Source organism: Coloeus monedula (assembly GCF_965178545.1).
Source record: "Coloeus monedula genome assembly, chromosome: 22".
Classification (NCBI taxonomy): Eukaryota; Metazoa; Chordata; class Aves; order Passeriformes; family Corvidae; genus Coloeus; species Coloeus monedula.
Window position 1 is genome coordinate 5,992,246 of NC_138802.1, and position 24,421 is coordinate 6,016,666.

General features: G+C 48.4%; 1 protein-coding gene across 1 annotated transcript in view; it reads left to right on the forward strand.

Annotated features, from left to right (window-relative positions):
- Positions 1–1,165: 1,165 nt before the first annotated feature.
- Positions 1,166–24,421, forward strand: part of ZBTB40 (zinc finger and BTB domain containing 40) — a gene marked incomplete at its 3' end in the record, with an annotated part of 41,808 nt that continues 18,552 nt past the window's right edge. The window contains 8 exon segments of the mRNA XM_082295585.1: positions 1,166–1,216; positions 8,228–8,876; positions 8,880–9,030; positions 9,632–9,765; positions 16,053–16,078; positions 16,080–16,284; positions 16,288–16,291; positions 16,799–16,938. Coding sequence (XP_082151711.1) covers positions 8,319–8,876; positions 8,880–9,030; positions 9,632–9,765; positions 16,053–16,078; positions 16,080–16,284; positions 16,288–16,291; positions 16,799–16,938 — 1,218 coding nt within the window. The 5' untranslated portion in view covers positions 1,166–1,216; positions 8,228–8,318.

Below are 24,421 nucleotides of genomic sequence, written 5' to 3' on the forward strand. Positions count from 1 at the left end.
TGCCTGTGACACACACGCCCCTCAGCACCCCAGTTCTAGACCTGGTGCCCCAGGTGTCCTCCCCAGCACACCACAGTGAGATGCTACCAGGACAGCACAGGGAGCTGTGCCTGCAGCATGCTGGGAAGCTAATGCCTGGAAACCAGGTAAGCAGGTAATGGAGCAGCAGATCAGGGCCCACAGCCAGGGCTGTGTCCACCTGCCCCATGTCCCACAGCCGGCACCCCAAAGTATGCCCAGAGCATGGGCTGGAAGGTCCAGCACTGCCCAAGCATTCCCTTGGCCCAGGCCAAGGGCAGGTGACTCTGAGGTGGACATGGCTCCTGCTGCCTCAGCCCCACATGCCCCTCACAGCTGGCTGCACCCAGCCACCACCACCACCACCACCTCCCTCAGGGAATGAGCCCCGGCTCTAACACAGAAAGGTGATGTTTTATTACAGAATCACAGAAACAGGTTCAAAAAGGCCTCTGAGTCCAACCTGTGACCCAACACCACCTTGTCAATTAGGCCACGGCACTAAGCACAATGTCCAGTGTTTCCTTAAATACTTCCAGAAACAGTGACGCCACCGCCTCTCTGGTCAGCCCCTTCCAATGTCCGACCGCGGGGGCTGCGACGGCGGCTGAGTCGGGCGGGCACGAGGTAGGGGAGGGGTGCGACAGCAGCTGCCATGGCCGGCGGGTCCCTCAGGGCTGCCCGGGACGGTGAGCCGGTGTTGCCGGTTTTAGGACGTCCCAAAACACAGACACAACGTCTAGTTCAGAAAGGAGACATCATTTAATCTGCGCATGGCGTAAGGTGGAGGTTTCCACAAATCAAGTACACCAAGGGGTAAAAACCTCTATTTTATAGGCAGTAAAATTCACACGAATCTGCCATCTAACACATACTCTCCACCTACCTAATGCATATTTATTTAGGTGATGTGACCTTGCGCAACGCTTGAAACAGAGTTCTTTTCTTCATTAAGCAACTTCTATTGTAGAAGTTATCTGACTACATCAGTTACGTTTACAAAGGTGAGAAAATTCAGCCAGGGGACATAAAATCCGACCGGAAGACAACAGGGGGGAGGGGGCGGGAGGTCCTGCCGCGCCCTCAAGATGGCGGCGCCGAGAGAGGGAGCGGGTGGGGATAGGGGCGGCTGTTGTTGTAAAGCTTTGTTGCTGCCGCCGTCGCCCGCCGTGTCCGCGCCGCGCCGCGCCCAATAAAGGTAAAACCATGGCGGCGGGGTCGGCCGGGCCCACTCGGCACCGGGGCGTCGGGGCGGCTCGGCTTCCCCGCGACCCCGCCGGCGTGTCCCGGCTCCAGCCACCCCTCGCTACCCTGCCTCGGTGCCAGACCCGCGGCGGGGATGGGGCGCTTCGCCTTGTCCCGGGGAGCCGGGGGACGAGACGGGACGGGACGGGACGGGTGGGTGCGTGCCTCCCCGCCCTTAGGGAGGGACCGGCCCCTACTAAGCCTTTCAGGCGGATGAGGAGGTTGAGGGAGGCCGAAGGGAGTCTCTGCCTTCAACCTGGCCGGGAGCGGGGACCCGCACACCCCACCCATGTTAAATCGAAGTTAGCCTTGTAGGTGCTCCACGGGTGCCCAAAAACCGCAGGCCCTCTCATTTAAAACAGTTCCCATGTTCCCTCTGCCAAAGGGAGCTGGGTAATCCCATTGCTGCTTTGTGGCAGGGGCCTTTCCTTTTGTAACCTACACATAAAAGATGTTTCCTCCGGAATTTTGTCTTTACCAGTGAGTCAGAGTCTGTCCGCTGGGTACCACTGACCCTCCAAATGTGTTATATTAGCTGTGAATTAGGGCTGTGCCCCTGCTTGGGCTGGTGTGACCCTCCAGGAAGTTTTTTAAAGGTAGCCATGGAAGGGGTTTATCTTGTGCTTTGGTCACAGCAGATTCCTCTCCTTGCTTTGGCCCACTAATCCCATCTGTTCTTTGAGATGATCCATCAAGACTGACCCTTCAAGAGACAGTTTTTGCACTACACCAAAAAATGAGCAGTCTCACTTGGTTTCCTTTGTGATCTTCAGCTCGAATGAGCTGCTGCACGGGAGCAGGGAGAAGAGAGCCTCAGGGCTGTCCCTGTCCCCAGGTCAGGTGAGATGTGTTACAGAGGGGTGCTGGGGTGGGTCCTGGTCAGGGAAGCCCACCTGCTCCGTCTAGAGGGACAGGCTGCAGTAAGGTGAGGCTCGCTGGCAGTTTGCTCTTCTGTGCTGGACAGGAAGGCTGACACACCTGATTCATGGGCCAGACGTGATATAAGGCAGCAGGATTCTGCAGGGTTTTGGTTAAGAGATGCCAAGTGTCTTGTGTTTGAGGAGGAATTTGGGTTGACACCCTGGTTCAAAGACAAGGTGGTGCAGGAACAGCCTGTTGGAGTATGGACCAGAACAAAGGTACTTTCCCAACCTCCATGCCCTACTCGTTCACTCTTGTTTTCTCTCTTTCCAGTATGTTTTAACTGCCCTGACATACCACTTAAAGAAGGTGTCAAAAAAGTTCCTGTTGTCCCTCAAAAAGCAGCTCAGCAGTTATAAAATTCTTCCAGGAGATGGAGGAAGCGCATTGGCTTTCTGGGGCGAACCGTACTTGGCTTTCACAATGCTGCATCTTCCTCTGCACTCATGTTTGAAGAGTTGTTGAAAATCCTTTTGTCTTAATGGCGTTTTGGGGCTGAGGAGGTGCCTCTCTGAAAGCCTGATGCAGGAGGTGACAACGGTGGAGGTTCAGGTGTCTTGACAGACTCAGCTCACAGTAATTCTGTGTACTTACTAAGAAGTCTGAGGGAATCAGACCCGTTTTGGGGTGACCATGCCTGAGAAGTGTAATTTTAAAGGCCTTTGCATCAAGGCACCTTAGGGGTGTGTTGTGCCGTATCTGTCCTTGGCTGTGGGAACAAATGGCTCCTGTACTTCTGCTGATGCAAAATGGGTCACAAAAACTGGTCAAAGTAGTGTAGTTTTGTTTTTTTAACAAGTCACGAAGAAATTGCAACATACCGTCCTCTCTGATGTAAACCTACCTGACAAAAAGTAGTTCAGATGCCCACCTTTTGTTTTTTGACGATGTTAAGGGAACCTGCAAAATATAATTAGCACTTTCGGTGTTCTTGGGCACAGTGATCCGTGGCTGAGCAGCGATTGGAGCAACTTTGGCAGTTTCTTTGGGTTTGTGCAGGTTTTCCATTGCATGATTTTGCTTTCTTTTTGGGGCAGCCCTTGGTTTGAAGAAAACTTGCCATTAAGAGTTGGAGCAGAGCTGTTTGTTTTTTGATCTATTGTATTTCTATTCAGAGCATTAGTGCAGACAGACAGCCAAAATGGGTTTGAGTGGTATATTCTGGTGCCTTTAGAGACTGTGGAGCACTGAATTTAGTCAAAGTGTTGCGTATTTTCCTCTTTTATCAGTCTGCACTGATGCTCTGAACTGCAACAAAATAGATTGAAAAACAAATTGGTGTTCCCTGGTTCCTCGTGCTGGATTTCACATTATCCTCTGGGCGAGCTGCCTGCTCTGCCCCTTTGGAGCACCCCAGAGACAAGTAATGACCCCTCAGCCTCTTTCAGCACTTCAAAGGCTGAATTACTTTTTGTGGGAGAGGTAAGAAAATTGAATTTCAGTCCTTGATTTTCTGGCTTTCCAATAACTCAGTGTAAGATCATCATCTTGGTAACAAGAAAACAGGAAACTGGTAAACAGGGGCAGAAAGTATTCAGATTGTGATTTAAGGCTGTCACTGCTCTTTACTCTCCAGAGCTAAAACCAGAACATTGCCCCTCACTCAGAGGTCACTGTCATGCCCAAGGGACTGCAGGCTGAGCAACACGAGAGATGTATCCCAGCTTTCTGTCCTACTTCGTTCACTGATTTCCATGAGGATTTTGAAATGAGCCTTTGATTGAGTGCAAATGGGCTGGGATGGGATGAGCCCCTCTCACAGGGCAGAGAGCCTTCCTGGGCTGGCAACTTTGCCCCCTGCAATGATCACTTTGGATTTTAGGTCCTTGAGCAGAGAGCTGAGTGTGGGGAGCAGGAGGGTTGTGGGGTGCTCCTGTGAGCCCCTCTGATCAGCTCCAACAGAAGTGGCATTAACTGAGGACAGAAAAGTTGGATTCTTCCATTTTGCTTATCTCTTTCTTTACAAAGCTGCATTATCCATGTGAGCACTGCAAGTTCCCTGCAGCAGAGCAGCAGGCTGTGGGTCTGTGCCACACAGAACCACTGTGCTCAGAGGGCTTCATCTTTTGGCAGTGCAGCAATAGTTGTTGGGTTTTTCCAGATTTTTTTTTTTTTTGAAAGCTACAAAAAACCTGCTCCATGTGCATCTCCAGGAAGAATTTCAGGCACGGAATACATCCTCAGGCTAGCCACTGAGATGCATACAGGAAGAGCTTTTGTTGTTATGTTATTAATGGCAGCAGCTGTGTTGACGAGCACCTTGTAAAATTAATAATATAGCATTAATTATATAGCAAGGGATATACAGAATCCTTTTGCTTAAACCTTGGAGGCATTGCAGTTCTTTCTGGGCCTTGTGATGGATGTTCCAAAGGCGTGGATACTGTGGCAGCAGGAACTGCGAGGGACGGATGGTCTCATCTGTGCACCTTTGGAGCACCTGCCTCTATAGAGTCTGATTGCTAAAGTGCGCAGTCCTAAATTTCAATTATCTTTTGATGAACCTGGTGATGCGCATGGCTTTTGAATCTGTTGGATCTAGATGGAAGTAATATGAATAATGAAGGGAAGTGATTTAATTTGGGCACACTTTTCAGTTATGTGGATAGAATTGGGTATCTCCTTTCCTCCTTCCTTCTTCCTTCGACTTCCCCCAAGAAGGGTTGTTGCTATCAAGAGACCTTTTTCCTGTTCTAATGTAGCTTAAAGAAAACAACATGATAGCCTCAAACTGTGGAGGTGTGGGAGGACAGAAATAAGTGGAAAAAAGGCAGAAAGAACTGAAACTGGACAGTGGAGGGTGATGTTTTCTGCAGACATGTTCTGGACCTCCTATACTTGGGAGGTTCAGAAGAAAAAGGGTCATCTTTCCTGAAGTGGGTGTCCTGGGAGCAGTCACAGATGACAACTGCTGCTTAAGGATGACAGGGGAACAATTATCAACATGTTATCAAGTAGAGCCTTAGGAATTTTAGGCACTGTTGAAAATTTGGCTTAAATGGATTGATCTCGCAGTTTCATTGGAAGTCAGTGGAAGGAAAACTAAGCCACCCTGGTGCTTCCCCTGGAAAGCTGACAGGTTGCAGCTTAAGATGTCCCCCTCAAAGGATTAATTTTGCAAGACCTGTTTGTTGTGCAGCTCAGCTGGGCAAATGCCCTGTCTCCTTTGTCCCCTTTCTGACCCCAGTGAGTGGTATTCCGGAAGAGGGTAGTTCTCATGTGGCTCAGGTGTCAGAGGTCCCAGGAACAGTCTGCTTAAGCCGTGTTTTACCTTAAGTTTTAAGTCCCCAGTGGACCTGACTCCCAAGAGGAGTCAGAGAAGTAGTTTTAAGCTGAAGAAGTGACAATTGGCTTTTTCCTACCAGTGGTGTTGGCAGAGGCAGACAGCTCAGGCTCTGTCAGCACTCATTGCTGCTGAAGTATCAGTTACCTGCTCTGAGAGAGAGATTCCCAGTTCTGCCCAGTCCCCCAGCCAAATCTCCCAAAAGTCATCTAGAGGATGGCTGGGAGACATAGTCACACAAACTCAGGTGAGAAACGAGATGTAATTTAACAGTCTAGCGGTGGAGGGTCCTCTCCCTAAAAATTAGTTCTTATCATGACTGGGCTCCTTAATGGAAGAGAGGCTTTAGCCAAACCGAAGTTACTGAGCCTGGAAGTCTGGGAGGCGGTGATGGATGAGCAATTGGATTGCTGGTGGTGGTCCCTTCTGGCCTTAGGCTTTGAATAAAAGCCTGAAGTGTGCTCTGAGTAGGGTGCAATTGCCTTGAGGCTGGTCTTGGCCAACACCCCTTGTTATAAATGCCTGCTCTCTTTGGCAGTACTGGATGGTTTGGGTCCCTATAATTAAAGAAATAAAATGTATTTAAACAAATATGTCTGTGCTAATTGCTCAAGACACATTTCTCAGTGCTCTGAGTTGCTGTAATGAAGAAGGGGACGTGTTGGTAGGCTGCTTAGAGCTTCACTGTTTTGAGCTCTCATGAGCAAATGTGTCTTCTATATTCCTGCCAAGAATAGAGGGAGCAGACGGTGCTGCTGCTTCCTCCAGCTTGCCGCAGTGCAAGCAATAGGTTTCATGCAGAAGGCTATTCATGGCAAAGTGAGCAGACGTCTCTTCCAGGACATTGATGTTTCCTGCTTATTCTTTTGTAGGAAGAGCCATAGTTGTTATTATTTAACTAGCAGACCCAATTTCAACTCAGATACTGGAAGTCCTTCAGCTTCAGGGAAGGAGTGGGTGGACTAAAACTGCTATTACATCGTGTCTGGCAAAAGAATCGGGTCTGTCTCTTCTCCCACGACCAGCAGCAACTCTGCTGATGGCAGTTTGGTTCCTTGTGATTTAAAATGGTGTGGGAGGAGAGCAGAGCCTGTGTGTTGGATCGAGTGGAAGTGCAGGTGGCCGGCCCTGTGCATGGGTGAGGGGGTGGATCTTGTACTCGGAAAGACAAGCTGCAGATCAGCCAGCCTTTGGTAGCAATGTGCCTGGAGAAGCTCTGGCTCTGTGGGGGGCAGGAGGGTGGGCTATCAGCCCACTCAGGTTTTTCTGTCTTCCAGAGAAGGACCAACCCCGAACCTGTGCTCTTGTTTCAGAAGTACTGAGGAGCGTAACATCTCTGCTTTGAGGTGATGTGAAGACCATCTGTGATCTTCTCCTGGTGATTGAAAAACAAGTTTCATAGCACTTCATCTTTAAAGCCCAAGGGAGCTCTTGGCTGAGCAGGAGAGCTCTCCTGCATGGCTGGGATCCACCAACCATGTTGTTCAGCCTTCTGTAGCTCTGGGATGAGGTGATGTTTCTTCAATTCTTCTGTCTTCCCATGGTCACCACAGGCAGTGTCATGCAGAAGGACAGCTGGGGTCCTGCCTACCTGTGGACATGAAGTCCTGTGTCCCACAAAAGCTGAGCTCCAGAGGGGTTGGTGCCTTGAAGAAGTGAGATGTCAGCTCAGCCTGCGCCCAGCATCTGCTCGTGTCATGATTTGGTACAAGTTGGGAGTTGTTCTGAGCCTGATTTCATGTGAGGCAGAGCTTCGAGATTGGTGTGTGTGCATTGGTTTGTTAAAGCTCGTACCCTGGTGATAGGCTGTATTACTCCTGTTCTCTACAAGAGAGCAGGAAGCTGAGTGCAAAGATTTTAATCATTAAAGGTCATGTAACTCATGTCAGTCCAGTTGCTCTTTCTCTAATGCTTATACTGCTTTGTGGCCCACGCCAGTGTTAGGCATCCTAGTGTGTAGACAAGGCAGTAACATCTTTATCTTGTCTAGCTTAGATAAAAACTCCTGGTGTCCCACTGATAAAAATTCTGTTAGCAAATGTCCTATCTGTTCTCCCTCCTGCAATGGGGTGGGGGGGGAGTTAAAGGGAGGCTCTGGTAGATGGGATAAGGGTTATGGACTTCTGCCAAGAATTACATTTTAGGGGAAATAAATTCATAAGTTCATAAATTGATGAACTGAGACCATGGTGTGCTGAGAAGGGGGTGCTGAAGGCCCTGGGTTGCAAGCAGACCTCTGTCTCTAATATTCACATGGCCCTGCTCATCTTACCAGTGATGTAGGGGAGAAAATGAACTGGTCCCAAATCACTTAGTGTTTTGCAGGCCCAAACGAACACCTCAGATTCTCCTCTCTGTTTGGTAGATGATCTGAACAGGTCTTCCTGCCCTGCATCCCCACCTGCCTTTCAGAAACCAGCTGCTGAATTCAGCATCAGCTCCAGCCCCTGGCTGCAGGCACAGCCTGGCACTGCAGTGCCTGATCTGATGGGCACTCATACCTCTGTGAGATGTATGGCACATCAAGGAGGCTCTACTCCTTTTTTATAGCTCCTGGGACTCGGGACTCAGTACTCAGTCCAAATCTGCTCATTTAGGTTTGAACACTATCTAGATTCTTCACCTCTCACAGTAAGTTGCTGAATTTGGGGAGTTCAGAATGAGGATCTTGCTGTAACCAAAGAACTGAAGCATAGTAAACTAAACTAAAATGTGTAAACTGAAAAGTCATTTTTCTTACTGTTTCTTTCTGTCTTGTAGAGAAAAATGCTCCAGGATCCATTTCCTTTTCGTTATCTGGGGTTTGTGAAAGCAGTGTGGAGACCAAGGCAAGAAGAGGCCAGTAGATGCCATGGAGCTTCCCAGTTACAGCTGGAAGCTGCTGCCCCAGTTGTACGCTCTCTGCAACTGCACCATCTTCATTGGGAACATGCATTTTAGAGCACATGAGGTGGTTTTGGCTGCTGCCAGCCTGCTGTTTAAATCCCTGTTGGACAGCACAGACACCATCTCCATCGATGCTTCTGTGGTGACTCCTGAGGAGTTTGCACTCTTACTTGAGATGATGTACAATGGCAAACTCCCACTGGGGAAACACAGTTTCACCAAAGTTATCTCCATGGCAGATAGTCTGCAGATGTTTGATGTGGCTGTAAGTAGCAAAAACCCCCTCAGGGATCTCATGAGCTGTTCTGCTCAGGACCAGGTAGTGAGAGGAGTCTCCAGCCAGGAAGCAGATTCATCTGGAAGCCAGGCTGAAGCTAATTACTTGCCCCAGTCTGGAAGACCCGATCAAGAAAAAACATTTGTCATCCTCACTCAGAGAGTTTCTCCTTTACCTGGCCCTGTAGAAGCAGAAATGGAAGCAGGTGTTTTTCCTTCTGGCCAGGAACTTACTGTGAATCATACCTAGGCTCACCAGGACACAATGTTGAGTGACTCCAGGTCCCTCCAGGAGGATTCAGGCTCTGGCCCTGATCAGCCTGCCCACGCTGAGTGGAGTAGCTGTGTGGAAGAGGAGCTTGCTGAGTCTCCAGAGGGGAGAGGGCGATCGAGGGATTTAGGTGAGACTTCACAGGTCTGAGCACGGCATTGCCTCTTATTTGCAAGATGTTGACTCACATTTGCCTGTTCTGAGGTATTTTTACTCTGTGTTCGATCTTCTTAGTTTGCGCTGGGTTGGGAGCAACTGCAACGTATCCCCGTTCCGCAGGGATTTTCTTCCTTTGGCTTTTGTAGTTGCTTCATGCTCATTGCTCTGCCAGAGCTGTAGCGAGCAAAACTTTTCTTGCTCAGGCATGTGATTGCATCTGCCATGCAGTGGGATCTGTGTTAGTGCAGGACATGGGGCTGATCAGACAATCTGTCTAACAGCAAGTGAACAGAGTTGCTTGCTAATGCAACCTTATCCTTTAAACTCCTGTTCAGCATGGGGGGAAAACAGAGGCTGTACTGGGTTTAAAATAAATGTTCCATTTATAACTGGTGTTAAATAAACCGTTGGTTTTCCCTCCAGGCTGTGTGATTTCTTCAGAAGGGATTTATAAGTCACAGTTTTCCTATTATAGCCAATGTGCTGGTTACAAACTGATGACTTTCAATCACATCACGCTTTCTGCGAATCTCTTCAATTAGCAAATAACTCATCTTGTTTCTCTTGCACAGCAGCAGAGAGCAAAAGCTGTAAACTGGATTCCTTTGTTGGATATGAAAGTGTTTTTTCTGAGGCTCTTTCTGATGCCCAGGCTGTGCTGAAAAGACTAGAAGAATGCAGAGAAACTGATGCCTCTCAAAAGGAGGTAGGTGTGCTTACTTCCATAAATGATGCAAGTTTTTTCTTCACCCTGCTAAGGGCTGTAATAGTTTGTGCCTTGTTTAGGAAATTGTTTCGTGGGAAACCGGTGCCTGGTTGTTTGAAGGGCAACATGTGCTCACCTGTGTAACACCCTGGAGAGAAGCATCTCTAAGTGCAAGTTGCTTGGGGTAAAGAAGTATGTCCTGCCCTGAAGACATCCTTGTGTTGTAGGAAGAGCTCCAGCACAGATTTCTCTCCTCCTGTTTATGCCATTTGCTTTAGGAACTATATCGACTTGTAAATGACTGACATATGAGATCCCAAAATAGATTTCCTGAGCCCTCGGCACTGTCTTGCTGTGAAGCATCTGCTGCTCTCTGTGTATGGCAGAGCTGCTGAGGGAGGAGTGGGACAGGGGGTGGCAGGGGGAGCTGGGTGCTGCCCCATGGTGCTTCTCCTGGCAGTGTGCTGCTTTAAGAACAGTCGGAGCTAGTGAACGATGCTCTATTCCTGTTGGAGGGGGTAACTGAGTCTGCTGCTGAGCATATGCTGAAGGGTTCTCTGGGCTCTGAGCAGTGGTAGCCAGATGCCACCCATTGTCCCAGATCAAAGTCAAGACAGAAAACAGAATGTGACGTCTATACTAGTGTGACAGTGGAGCAGGAGGACACAGAACTTGGGAATGATTGTGGCGAGTCCAGGTGGGCACTCGTGCTGGCTGCACACTGCTGTGCAGTGGCAGGGTCTGCAGAAAAGCTGTGGCCAGCTGTGGAGCAAAGATGGGACTGTGCTTGCTGTCCTCAGCCTGGCCATTTCTGGTAGAGCATTTTTCATATGCATGAACTGCCCTGCGTGCCTTTCTGAAGGGGAAAAAGTATTACTGTTTCACTGCTGGCTCTTACATGGCTCCCTGGTTATTCAGCCTTTGGAAGCTGTTCCACAGGCTGGGGGCTGCCATGCTCTCTAGGTTCCCATGTAGTTACTGGCTGGAAGCTGTCTAGATCAGAGTCCCTCCAGTAGCAGTGTGATCACAGGACATGGTACATTTTGGCCATGGTGGCATTCTGCTTATAAAAGCCCAAGACCACATCTCTATTAGATAAAAACCCAAACCTGTGACAGCAGGGGAAGAGAATTCCCTTGAGTTGGGGAGTGCAGGATTGTTTTCTGCTGAGCCCTTAAATGTTCATGGAGGGAAGCGTGTGTTCCCTTAGCTGCTGGTTCTGCTGATGTTGTGGAATATAATATCTGGGGAGCTTTAGGAGAGAGGTGTGAGTCCTAATTCATGTTTGCAGTAGCAAGCACAAGCCCATCTGGGCAGACAGGCACCTCTGAGTGCCCTGCTCAGAGAAGGATTAGATTTTTGTATGTTTGTTTTTTACCATGACCCGATAAATATGTCAGGTTTAGGGTTTTACCTGTTGTCCACGTTTACAAATGTGGATGGGTGCTGCCAGAAGGGATTTGGCAGCTCCACGCTCCCATGCCAGCAGGCCCTGTCCCTGCTCCTGCCTCCCCTTAGTGCTGGTGGCGGGGCAGAGCTGTGCTGGCAGAGTGCCCAGGCAGGTGAGGCGCAGCTTCTGCACTGCACAACAGCCCCGTTCGCTATTGCTCTGCAGTCACTGCTGTTTCGTGTTCCTTCAGGGAAGGCTTACAGAGCCATTCCTGGCCCTTTGTGCTCCCAAATGACCTGTTAGAGGAGGAGCCAAGCGAGAGGTTGTGGAGCTCAGAGCCAGTTTGGGTGTCTGACCGCAAAGCAGTAGCAGGACAATTTTTCTGCAGCTATAAATAAATGCTGAATAAATGTGAAATGGATTTTCTTTAAGCCTTCCTGAAAAATCACTTTTCAACTGTGACAAGCATGAAAAGTGTCAACCCCAGGGCAGTGGGGGAGAACAGGCTGCAGCCTGTTATAAGCAAGAGCTCAGTGAGATCTATCCCTCTCTGAGCTCTCCTCTGGGACCAGCAGGACCTGTGGACCATAGCACTGAGTCTGTTTCCAGCACACAGAGCAGCTTTTCCCCACAAGAGCCTGGTGTTTCCTTTGGGGGGAAAACACAGCGGTGTATTTTAAAGTCATGCTTGAAGTGCAAGTTCAGCTCCAAAGAGCCAAACTCGGATGTGTAGTTCAGGCTGAGGTTGTGCCAGCGGTAGATGTCAATGGGTTTTTTTCTCTCTTTTTTTTTTCCCTCCCCTTCTTTGTATTCTTTTGCTAGTCATTTGCTTGAAGTTTCGGGTGCCTCAGGGCAAGTAAAAGTGTGTCTGGAAGCCGGTGAGACACTTCCTTTGCAGAAGGCATTCTTGCTGGTTGTGCTTGCCCTGCTGCACGCGAGATCTCCCATTTGTTGGGAGTATTCTCTCGAGAGCCTTTTGAAAGTAGCTGATCTCTCTAGGCAAACACCGGTTGTTTTGAGCAGTAAAGCATGGGCAGTGTAGGAGTTCAGGGGGGTTTTGCCAGCCTGCCTGTTTGCACCAAGGCTGTCCTGGTGTTCAGGCTCCGCCTGGATTCAGTGGAATTTGGCCTTGGATAGGTCTCTATTTCTTTTCCTTTGCTGGTGAACTCATCTCTGCATGGTGTCTTGTTCTCTGCAGCATTCCAGTCTGCTCCCCTCTGCTGTTCCTGCCTATTTTCTCCTACCTCCAGTGGAGACTTGTCTGGTTGTGGGGTTTTTCCCCAACAAGGTTTGTGGTGCAGGGCTGGCTTTTGTGAGAACTATTGCTTCTGAGTTTGATGTTCTGTTCTGCTCCCCAGACTGAAAAATGCAGATGAATTGCTTTTCAGTTTAGGGAGATGTTACTTCTGGGGTTGTTTCTGTTTTATAGTTTCTCTGTTTATTTCATATAAACTATTCCTATCTAATTTTGTTCTGGCTTGGATGAAAACTGCTTGGAAAAGAGAACAAGACTGAAATTGCAGTTATTTAGAGAAGCGTAGAAGAGCTTTGCTGGTGTCAAGTCTTATCTTCCTGTGCTCTCTTAGAGAAACTCAATTCAAATTATTGCACAGCTCATTTGTTCCCTCTACTACTGGGTTCAGATGAAGTGGGGGAGTGTTGATTCCCCACGTAGAATAAATGTCACTGTGTTTGTGGATCATTTCCATTGCCTGTGGGCCTGTCCAGTCATTGTTGCCCTTCATTTGCAGCTGCAGGGATTTCTGGATGAGGCAGAAGAAAGAAGTTTCCTGTTATCTTCTGCATCCTGATTAGGAGAAAGAGCTTGTGAGGGCCTGGGGGTTTTTTTCATGGTGACAGAGCTAGAGAACTTTTTTTTCCTCTGTTCTGGTGTATTTTTGTAGAAGTTTGGGCTGAGCTTTTGTTCTTGTTGTGTGGAGCAAGCAGGGGGTCAGTGTTTTCCACACAGCCTTCCTGGGGTCTCCCTCATGAGTCATGTACAGATGCAGGCTTGAAAAAAAAAAAATCACTTTAGCTTTCTGAAGGCAAAATGCGAACGTAGTTTTTCTCTGATTATTGTATGCACGATACAATAGTTGATGGATAGTTGATTGACTTCGTGGTGGGATCACAGCAGGGGAGCTTCTCTGAGGGTTAGGTGTGTGGAGCCAGTCCTGGGGCTGTCCGTGCCACTCACCCTGTGAGCAGCAGCAGCCTATGGAACAGCGCTGCTCAGCTTCCAATGGTCGCATAACCGCAGAACCATGGAACAGCCAGCAGTGAAACAGTCCCTAACCATGCAGGTTTCCAATCACTTTTTAATGTTTTCTTCACCTTCTTTACATCAAAACCCAAAGCAGTGTGCATTTACAGAGGACTGATGATTGTGGCTGTGGAAATTTCCCCGCAGTGCCCGGCCTTCTGCGGTGTACCTGAGTGTCCGTCGGGTCTGAAGGGAGTCAGCTTCTTCTGCCACCCTGAGCAGGTGCTTCCCAATCTGTCTCTTCCAGATCCCTACCCACCACCCTCTGGATGCTTGCATTCACTCTAAAGCTGATGCTTGAAGGAGATCACTCAGAAATAGTCAGTAAATTGGCTTTTGCTGGGATGTGCTCTCACAGTGGGAGCAGGACCATGGATAAGGCATGAGAAGCCGTAACCACACTCATCCACCTGCAGGGAAGAGTTAATGCCAGCTGGGCTAATGACTGCCCTGTGTGCTCTCCCTCTCTCCTCACATCCCTCTTTAGTCTCAGTTATGGGCCACTGCACATTGCTTGGGGGGGATGTACATTACTTGTGCATGTGGTTGAGTTCCTCTCTGGAAAAATACGGAAGATGTGGAGATAGATATGGAGACAGGAGACCTACCTCCTGGATCCTTACCTGCAGAGGTTCTTGATCAGAGCTTGCCTTGGAGCTGCTGTGGACATGGGAAGGTTTGAGATGAACTGCGAAGGCTGTTCCACGGTGTGTGACGTGTTCCATGGTGCTGAGGTGGGAGCGTTGTGGCCACCAGAACTGATATCCTCAACTGGGACCAAACTTCTCGGGTGCCATGGAATCTGTTTGGTGGCACAGCTCTGACCAAGCTTAAGCCAGGTCTTGGTGACTCAGTTTCCCTGCATAGAGAGGCAGTCTCTTCCTCCCACGTGGAAGCTGGATGTGTGCTAATTTGTGCCAACTTGGCCATGAAGGGTTTTGCAGTGTCCCAGGCAATGAAAGCCTGGTGGATCTGGCTGTAGTGTGAGGGCACATTATGACAGAGTGGAAGCTGGGATTCCACCTGGTATCAGTATTTCTCCATTTTTTCCAGGGTCTTTGGGAATTGTTAGTGCTTCGAAGTAAGTCTGAAATGTACTGTGTGCTCTTTCACAACAATGCTGAAAGGCTGTTGTTCCCATTGGGCAGTGCATCTAAGGAAATGTCTTTTGGAAAGAGCCAATAAATAGCAGAGCATTTCAGTTACTGAAAGCTCATTTTCCATTAACCAAATCCATGCACTGAGGAAGGGATGTTACCTGGGGCTCTGGGTAGCAATGCTGTGCTGATTTTAATGAAAACCCCTCAAAATTAAAAAATATATTGCAACAATGCAAGTTACTTTTCATCCATATTAGTGCAAACATGGATTTGGCAGGATCTGAGCAGCTTTAGGGTGGTGAGAGTGGAGATATTTTGTGTTTTACATGCTCATTTTGATCTGGAAGGGGCCAGGCACGCAAACCTTGAGAACAAACACGATCTGGTTATCAAGTATCATTACAAATTAATGTTTGCATTAAAAAAAATACCTTTAAGTTTGTTCCTCAGCACATCTGCATTTTTCTTTACACCAGAGCCCTTCATGTCCACACTCTCTGTTCGGCAGGCATGCTGCTCTGAGTGGGAAGAGCTGGGACTGCTGCAGTTTCCCCTCTGTGGAGTCGTTGCAATAGGTCATTGCAGTGCCCTGCTGCCCTAATGTGTGAGCATTTACACCTGCTAGGAAACGCCAGTCCACCGGTGCAGCCCCAAGCAGTTGCATTCAGTCTTTTTATCATCGGAATAAAAATGACAATGACAGCACAAAATGGCCATTCTCCCTGGAGCAGAGCTGAACTTCCCACTTCAAAGGTACCTTTATCGCATCCCTGGAGTCTCCAATAAAGGCTGCCTGCTCCGAAAGGCTGGCATCTCTCCTGGAGAGCTGGGGAGCATGTGTCTTCAGGGGCAATATTTACAGCATTAAAGGACGCTGGGGAAATGGGAGCAGGAGTTCCAGCTTATTTCTTTGCCTTTTATTTCCATAACTGTACAGGCATATTTGCCTCTGGTTGCTGTTTCAGGTCATTGAAGTAGATTTTGGGTTTGATTGCCAGGTGTGCTGAGAGCCCTTGGCACTCAGAGTTTGCATGCCTCCTCTCCAGAGTTTTCTCTAGGAGACAGAACTCCATTGTGATTGAGAATGGAGATTCCTGAAAGTTCCACTTGAAATGCTCTCTGCTTTCTGTGCAAGTGATCCCTCCTTGTTCTGCAGCGAGAGCCAGTATCTCTTGCTCTAGCTTTGCCTTCCAAAGTAGCAGTGTTTAATTCATGCTTTATCAGGCCTTTTACACTTAGCGGTCTTTGGCTATGTGGACATGAAGAAATGTTTGGTGCTGGAACCAGCTCCAGTTTGTGGGATTTGCTGTATGGATAAGGGCTGGCATCAGGACTTGCTGCCCCTCTTCCCAGGGTGGGCGGCCACAGGCCAGAGCTTGGGTTCAGCGGTGTGTGTCTATGTGGTTACTTTTTTGTTCTGTTTAATTTTTTGTCCCCTGACCGAAATCTCAGGATTCTGCTTGTTGTGTCTGTCTGTATAGGGCAGTCGACTCTGTTCTCTAAACCTACTTCCTGCATTTCTGTTCTGCTGTACGCTCTGGCTGCCTGTCTGGCCAAAGCAGAGAAAGTCAGTGTTCAAGGAGCTGCTGGGCAACGTGAAGGATGCTAGGTCCCAGGATGCTCACGCCCAGGATAGTGACACTCGGGACACTCGGCCCCTGGACACTCAGACCCTCGTGTCTTTTCTGAAGCTGTTTCAAGACACGAATCCTGAGCTGAGAGTGGCTTTGCTGGAGAGGGAACACAGCAGCAGAGAAGCCCCACAGTAAGCAGGTAGGAAATTGGGTGCAACCTCTGGCAAAGTGAGTGGGCAACCTTACAGAGAAACGCTGTATCCAGATGTGGGAGGTTTATCACTTGCTGGCCAAATCCTGGAGCACTTCTGCCTGTAGCAGGAGGTGTAGCTGTACAGGGCTCTCCCCACTGCTGCCTGGAGGCCTGGATCCATGGCTGGCAGCCAGCGTGGGTCAAAGCAGAGCTGAGCCTTGGGATTGAAAACTTCTTTTTTACTTAAGTCTGACACAAAACAGTGGCCTTGCAAACCTGGTGTTAACCTCCAGCTTGCTTTATGGCTTTATGCTCTGTTAGATAAATGAGACATTTTCCTTTCATAGAGTTTAAAGAGAATAGTAAAGTGATTTTCCTCTGCTGCTTGTGCTTGGGATGAGCTTTGCTATTCACTTAGATCTTTCAGAGAGTCTCCCTCGCTTCAGGAACCTGTCAGTTTCTTCAGACTGGCTTATTTCTTCTCTTGTGTTTCTGAATCTTTTGTCCCCCCAGAGAGCACAGCCAAGGAAGAGACGTTGGCTGCTCTCTTGCTGTGCTGCAGGGGGGAGCTGATCCAGAGTGTGACACAGCTGAGCCCCATCATAGAGTTTCTGGAGGCAGAAGAGGCATTCCTGACCGCCTCGGAGAAGCAGGTAAAATAATCTGAAATAGGCAAACGGTGTGGGTGAGGTGGGGTGTGTGTGTCTGCAAGGCAGCATTGTACACATGGTTTACCATGTGATCGGCAAGCCTCACCTGGCACTTCCACCTGCCTTCTGCGCAGCATTGACTGCATGTGTGTGTGGTCTCAGGTCCTTCTGTTCTGGACTGTGGGAATAGTGAAAACTGAGCAGTGAAGGCAACCTTGAAACCAGGATCAGTGTCAAGACTACCCCTGCGAGGGGAGCCTGGGCCAGACGAGGTGCCTGGTCCTCCTCATACCCCCAAAAAAGCCTTTTTGGGAACAAGGATAAGGCTCTATATGGGAATTTAAACAGAACCACTAATACCTCTCTGCTACCTGCTCGTCAGTTCCTGGTCATCAACTAACGCAACCGGGGGCTTGTCACCACAAGCCCCGGCGTGCCCTCGGACAGAGGGGACGCAGCGTTAGCCTCCACAGCGTCCTTGCTGGATGGCTCAGTGGAATCGGCGTGAGATGGGTGCGTGCGCTGGCTCCTCCTCAGAGGAAGCACGTCGGGCAGCCGATGATCAGGCTCGCGTTAGCCCGGAGGCAAAGAAGGCAGGAGGGGCTTCTGGTGTGAGTTCCAACAGGTTTATTCACAGGAGGATCCAGGAATCAGAGAAAAGTCCCGAGAAGAAGCGGGCTCACCCCTTTATGGGGGGGGGGGGGGGGGTGGAGCAAGGCAGGGAAAGTGAAAACAACCAATGGGGTACAAGCAGAGGGGAGGATACAATTTTTCAGAACAAATGGGGAAAACAGGGAGGCGGGAGTCACAACAGGGAACCAATTAATAACTAAAAAAGGGAGAACTTTCTGGAACAGGGGGAGGTAATTTAGGATTGGGAGCCACCCACGGGGAGGTAACCTAGATCTCTTCTGGTCCGCCTTCTGATCCACTGTCCTGGGTGGGGAAATCCACCCAGTGGGCGGCCCTGGTTTGACTGACATTTGATGGTTTCAGCCCGAGAGCAGGCTGAGCCGCCGCAACAATCAGCTTCCCTTTCCTCTGTCTCCCATCTTTGTCTTTTTTGCAACTCTTACCACACAGTTGCTTGCAAGATTAGCACATCCACTAAATGATTTGGTTTTGTTTTTTATGTGTTGAAGGCAGCAGTTGTTGGGAGGACTGTTGCTTTCCTTTCCTGTAAGCAACTGCGCTCTGTATGCTGATTTGCAGAAGCCATAAAGGACAAAATACTGTTTATAACTTGCTTTCCTTTGTCTTTTAGGGGAGCTGGCTGTACCCTCTGCAACTGGAACTTACAGGGTGCCCTCACATGCTGTGATCAGAACACAGCTTGAGACCTCCTGTCCTAGTTTGTCACATCACTGAGCTCCCCTGACACAGGATTATAATGAGTGGAAAGTTGTGCTCAGTGGCATGAATGATCTTTGCTTTCTGTCTGAGTAAGCCTGACCAGAGCCACAACAGGTGGGCTGAGAACATCTGCCCAACTCATAAGCCCCTCAGTTAAGGTCTCATGATTCCTCATCACGGCCAGCATGGAGCATCCCTGAGCACAGGCACAGATTGGAACAGGAGACCCAAAAAGGTATTGCCTAAGCGGCATCTGCCCTGTCCTTGTGGGCTGGGGTATGAGTGGTGTCACTGGCGTGTGACTCGTGACTGATGAATTTTTGCCTCCAAAAGCACATAGCTGAGCCTGGAATGCAGATGTGATAGGAGAGAGCAGGGTATGAGTACAGCAAAGGACTTGGCATCTGCTGGGGGCATTGTGGCTGTCAGCAGATACCTGTGTGGGGGGGCCTGGAGCTGCAGCTTCATCGGCAGTGGGGAGATTAGGATTTTCATATATGTCTGTTTGTGTTGCAGTGCCTTCTTTTAAAGGCTTCACCTTTTCCCTGCTCTCTTCTCTTTGTCTTTATAGAAATAGGTGGTTAAAATTCAGCAAGTTTTTATCTCCATTCACAATGAAAAAACAAAACACAACCCCTCAATAATAAACCAAAACCCTTCTGCCATCATAATTCTGCTCCTTGGGCACAGGATACAGCCTGTAATTGCATCATCATGTACTGCAGAGCTCCTGCCTGGTTCGGTGGAGGAACAGTGTTTTGTTTCATCCTCACCAGTCACTGTGTGCTCTGTTTGCTACAGAGCCTCTAAACCCTGCTCCGAATACCAAATCCTGCTCCTCTCTATGGGATCCCTTTGTGCTCTTGTTTCAGCCCACAGTTTCCATCAAATGACAGATCTATTTAGGGAGCACTCTTGTGAGGCTGGGGGCAGAGCTCTGTCCTGCTGTGGTGCAAGAAAATGAGAGAAATTGCCAAGTGTAGACTGACCTTGGGGGGGGGGAGGGGGGTATTTGCTTAATTCCACCCCCTCTCCCCCAGACAAGTGGGAAAGTGTTAATGATTCCAAAAGTTAAACTGATTAAAATGGTGAGCCCATGGCACGTGTGCAGGTAGGATCCCTGGTGTCTCAGATGTAGGACTGGGAAAACGAACATGGAATTAGCAGCCACTTCTGAAGGTTTTGTCTTCCCTGGTTCATCCAGTGTTGCAGGATGGGTTGGGATGGGATCTAGTTCTCTAAGGTTCATAATGATGAAGCTTTCCTTTTTCTTCTCACAGTCACTGCCTCATTAGCTACACACTTATTCAGCAAGACAAGTGTGAGTTTCTCATGGAACAGCCTTTTTTCTTGGCAGCTGGGTTCTTTCTGTGCCTGGTCCGAGCTGTGCATGGAGCAAGTTTGGTTTTCTTTGCTGGAAAACCAGTACATGATGTTTTGTGAAACATCTTTGTAAATATCTATTTTTTCTGGGTAACTTTTGAACCTAGTCTTTCTCTTTTTTGAGTGCTTAACTTCTGTGGCTTTTTTGGTGTTTTTGTAATTGGGAAGGTGGGGTGGAGGATTTGGATACAGATTATCACTTAAGAGAAATAAAGTGGGTACAGAGGAAGAGTGGGTAACCTTTCCTGTGTGGTGCCTCACATGGCTTAGGTTGTTGCAGAGTTCAGAGTGACCAGTCCACAATACAGCCCTGAACCCAGAAAATCAGAGTAAGTAGTAGAAACATCAGCCCTTTCCTTCTGTCCAGGCTCTCTTCTAGAAGGCACCTGGGTATTCTGAGCTTGTGGTTTCTCTCCCCTTTGACTCCAGTGCCTGCCCACCTTGATGCTCAAGCTGCTTCAGAGCTCAGACAGGTATCAGGGGTAGTATGAGCAGGTTGCTGGCCACTGCAGGAATCTTAACTGGGTGCACTGGGGATGGAAAAATCCTGCTGCAAGCAGAACTGGGGGATGTTTTCTAATTGTCTCACCCGGTGCTGTCAAAATAAGTCTTAAAATGTCACCACTGCATCTCCCACTGCCAGGGACATCACTTCTGCCTGGGAGCAGTGGTAGGTTACAGCAGGAGCTTCCCAAAGGATGCTGCTCTTGTAGCTCTTTTTGTGTTCTCTCAGAAGAGGACTTCAGACTAAGGGATCCAGAGGCAGGTCGGTGTGATTTGAATGGGAGAATACATCAGCAGGTTCACTAACAGAGTTTGGGCTATAAAAGGACAGATCTTTAGAAATGAAAGAAACTAATTAAGGAGTTCAGGTGCTCATTAGAACACAGGAGGAGCTGTTGGATTAGTTTCTTTTATGTTAAAGGTAGGAGAACTGTCTGAAGTTTGCATCCTGAATGAGAGAGAAGAACTTATATGAGAGGTTACAGACTTGAGTGAGTGAATAACTTGAGGAAGAGCCTTAGGACGTTCAGGGAATGGCTGAAATGTCTGACTGGCAAACAAACATACTGTAGAGGCTTGTGGCACATCAGCCTGCTGGGCATCATGGCAGATATTGTCTGACCAAGAAAAAAAATGAGAGGAGATGACCTGCAAATTCATGGCTTAGCCTGGAGCCTGATCCAGAAGAAACACAGAAATAGAAATTTCCTGCAGCTGAAGGGGAAATCACAACTCAAATGACATCCCTCAACAGTCAGTTAGGACCAATCTGAAAGCCTTCTATGATGGCATGGCAGGACGGGTCAATGAGGGGAGAGCAGTGGATGGGTGTCTACCTCAACTTCATCAAGGCTTTTGATACAGTCCCCCACAACATCCTCATAGGTGCACTCAGGAAATGTGGGTTAGCTAAATGGACAGTGAGATGGATCAAGAAACTGGCTGAATGGCAGAGGGTTATGAACAGTGATGCAGAATCCAGCTGGGGGCCTGTAGTCAGTGGCATTCCCCAGGAATCAATACTTATTCAACCTATTTATCAATGCCCTGGATGAGGGATAGAACGGGCCCCGAGCGGGTTTGGTGATGATACATAACTGGAGGGAGCGACTGATACACCTCAAGGCTGAGCTGTCATTCAGCAGGACCTTGATAGGCTGGAGAACTGGGTGGAGAGAAACTGAATGAGGTTCAGTAAGGGCAAGTGTAGGGTCCTGCACCTGGGGAGGGATAATCCCCAGTACTCGAACAGCTTGGGGGCTGAATTACTGGAGAGCAGCTCTGCTGAAAAGGCCCTGGGAATCTCAGTGGGTGCCAAGCTGTCCATGAGCTGGCAGTGTGTCCTTGCAGCCAGGAGGGCCAGTGGGATCCTGGGGGGCATCGGGAAGAGTGTGACCAGCAGGTCAAGGGAGGTCATCCTGCCCCTCTACTTGTCCTTGGTGAGGAACACCTGGAGTGCTGTGTCCCGTTCTGCCCAAGAAAAACAAGGGGCTACTGGAGAGGGTCCAGTGGAAGCCACAAAGGTGATGAGTGGCCTGGAGCATCTCTCTTATGAGGAGAGACTGTGGGAGCTGGGCCTGGATAGTCTGGAGAAGACTGAGAATGTATCTCATTAATGCATACAAATATCTCAAAGGGAGGTGCCAAGAGGATGGTGCCAGACTCTCTTCAGTGGTGCCCAGCAACAGAACAAGTAGCAGTGGCCATAAAATAAAACATAAGAAGCTCCACCTCAGTATGAGGAAGAACTTTTCATTGCGGGTGGCAAACTGGAACAGGCTGCCCAGGGAGGGTGTGGAGTCTCCCTCTCTGGAGACAATCCAAACCCCCCTGGATGAGTTCCCGTGTCACCTGCTCTGGGTGATCCTGCCGTGGCAGGGCACTTGAACTAAATCATCTCCAGAGGTTGCTTCCAACCATAACTATTCTGTGATTCTGTGAACAGATGGGAAGAGCTGACAGCAAGTGACAGCAAGGCCTCTTATTTACTGTTCTCCAAACCAAGAGTGGTCCTGACAACTGATGAGCAGGACCAGACATGTAGGAGGGAAAGGCAGTGATCGGAGCTCTGTGGGTGCACAGGAAAGGTATTGGGACAGGCTGGAGAGCACATATAGCTGAAGCTTGTAAGCAAAAAAAAAACAAAAAAAGAAAAAAAATGCAGTAAAGGGTGTTTAGTAACTTGTTTCTGCTTGAACCCAGGGTTCTTTATTTGATGAGATAAAAATGGCTTTTTTCTGCCTCGATCTACATCTAGAGGAAAGCATTTGAATTTCATGTGAGGAAGTTGTTAAACTAGAAGAAACAGTGATACTAAAAAGGATGCATTTTATTGGGAGACAACTACAGGTTGTGCTGAAGGCAGGACTGACAATGTGGAGCAAGGTCACCAGTGGGATTCTTGGCGCTTACTTAATATTAACACAGATGTTATGGACACGAAAATATCAAGGCATGTTTAGCAAAGCTTGATGATGAGCACTATCAAGATCTTTTGTCCTCATAGAGGAGGATCTGCAAGAGAGAGAAGAATGAACTGTATTCAGTTTTGGGCCCCTCGTGACAAAAAAGACCCTGAAGAGCTGAAGTGTGCAGAGAAGGAGCACAGGGAGTGGCTGAGGGAGCTGGGGCAGCTCAGCCTGGAGAAAAGGAGGCTCAGGAGGGACCATCTCACTCTCTATAACTCCCTGAAAGGAGGTCCAAGCCAGGTGGGAGTTGGTTTCTTCTTCCATGTAACAAGTAACAGGACAAGATGAAATAGCCTCAAGTTGTGGCAGGAGAGGTTTATATTGGATATTAGGAAAAATTTCTTCACTGTGAAGGTTATCAAACTACTGGCATAGGCTGCCCAAGGTAGTGGTGGAGTCACCATCCATGGGGAGAAATAAAAGATGTGTGGATGTGGCACTTGAGGACATGGGTTAGTGGTGAACATGGTGGTGCTGCTGGTTGATGGGTGATCGTGATGATCTTAGAGGTCTTTTCCAGCCTAAATGAGTCTATGACTCTGTATGAGTTCTATGGCTGGAGAACTGAGTAGTGAGAATTGACTGATGTGGTGGTATAATGTGAAGGGCATGCATTGGGTGCAGTAATGAGAACTAAGAAGTAAGACTTCATCCAAAATTTCTGTTCCAGTCTGGTTCAAAAAAGGTGAATTCATATTGTGCGGGAGCTCGGGTGGGTTCGGACGGTCGGGACGGACGGAGACGAGAGATCTCTGAAGTCAGATCTTGGAACACGCAGTTTATTGCAAAGGGCGTGGGTACAGGGGCACTGCTTAGAGCTGCAGCTGGCAGCTCTGAGCAGGCCCAAGAGAGCAAGAGAGTAAGCAGGTAAGTGAGAGGAATGAGAGTGAAGAAGTAGTGAGAGAGAATGGAAGTAGTAGTAAGAGTGAATAGTAAGAGAGTATATTGTAAGAGTGTGTATAGTAAGAGTGTCTGAAGTCCTGGTTACAATACAATAAATCATCTTCTGTACTGAATATTCTAATTGTCACTAACCAATCTAATACAAGATACAAATCCTATAGCATTTACATACAGCCTATAAGAGTTATATTACCATAGAGTGTTACATCTTAACTTCTAAAAACTACTCTTTGGACCCCTTCTGCTGAGCTAGTAGGGTCTGCTCTGACCCTTGGACCTGCCTGCAAGCAGAGGGTATTGTCCAATCAAGAGGGGATTACCTTCAGTTGGCCATACCATTGTTTTCCAGTTGTTCAGTAACTAAGACTTGGTATTTCAAAAGTGGCTTTCATTTCGATGTCGCCTGTAGTTTTCATATTCTCAAAATCTTTTGTCAGGCAATCATATTTATAAGGCTTTCCTGTTTCATCTTCCCCAACAATATTGGAACTTGACATATCTGCAGTGGGAAGTCCAGGGGAGTGTAGAAGTTGTTTTACAAGAGGAGCTGCCTTATTTAGACTGGGGAAATGAAGACTGAGAGGGAATATGATCATGCTCTTATAATGAAATCAGAGATGAAGGACAGGGTAAACACCTCAGAGCGTTTAAAAGGCTTTTTAAGCTAAAAGATAATGTTGGCACATGAACAAACAGGTATACACTGGCCATGGATAAATTTCAGCTGAAAATTAGAAGAATCAGCAGGGGACTGAGGCTGTGGAAGAGCTTACCAACCAGGGAGAGGGAGCAAAAATGTAACTAGTTTTAGGACAGATCTTAATAATTTTATTGATGGGACTGGGTAGTGCTTATTGTCGTCAAGGAACTGGGCT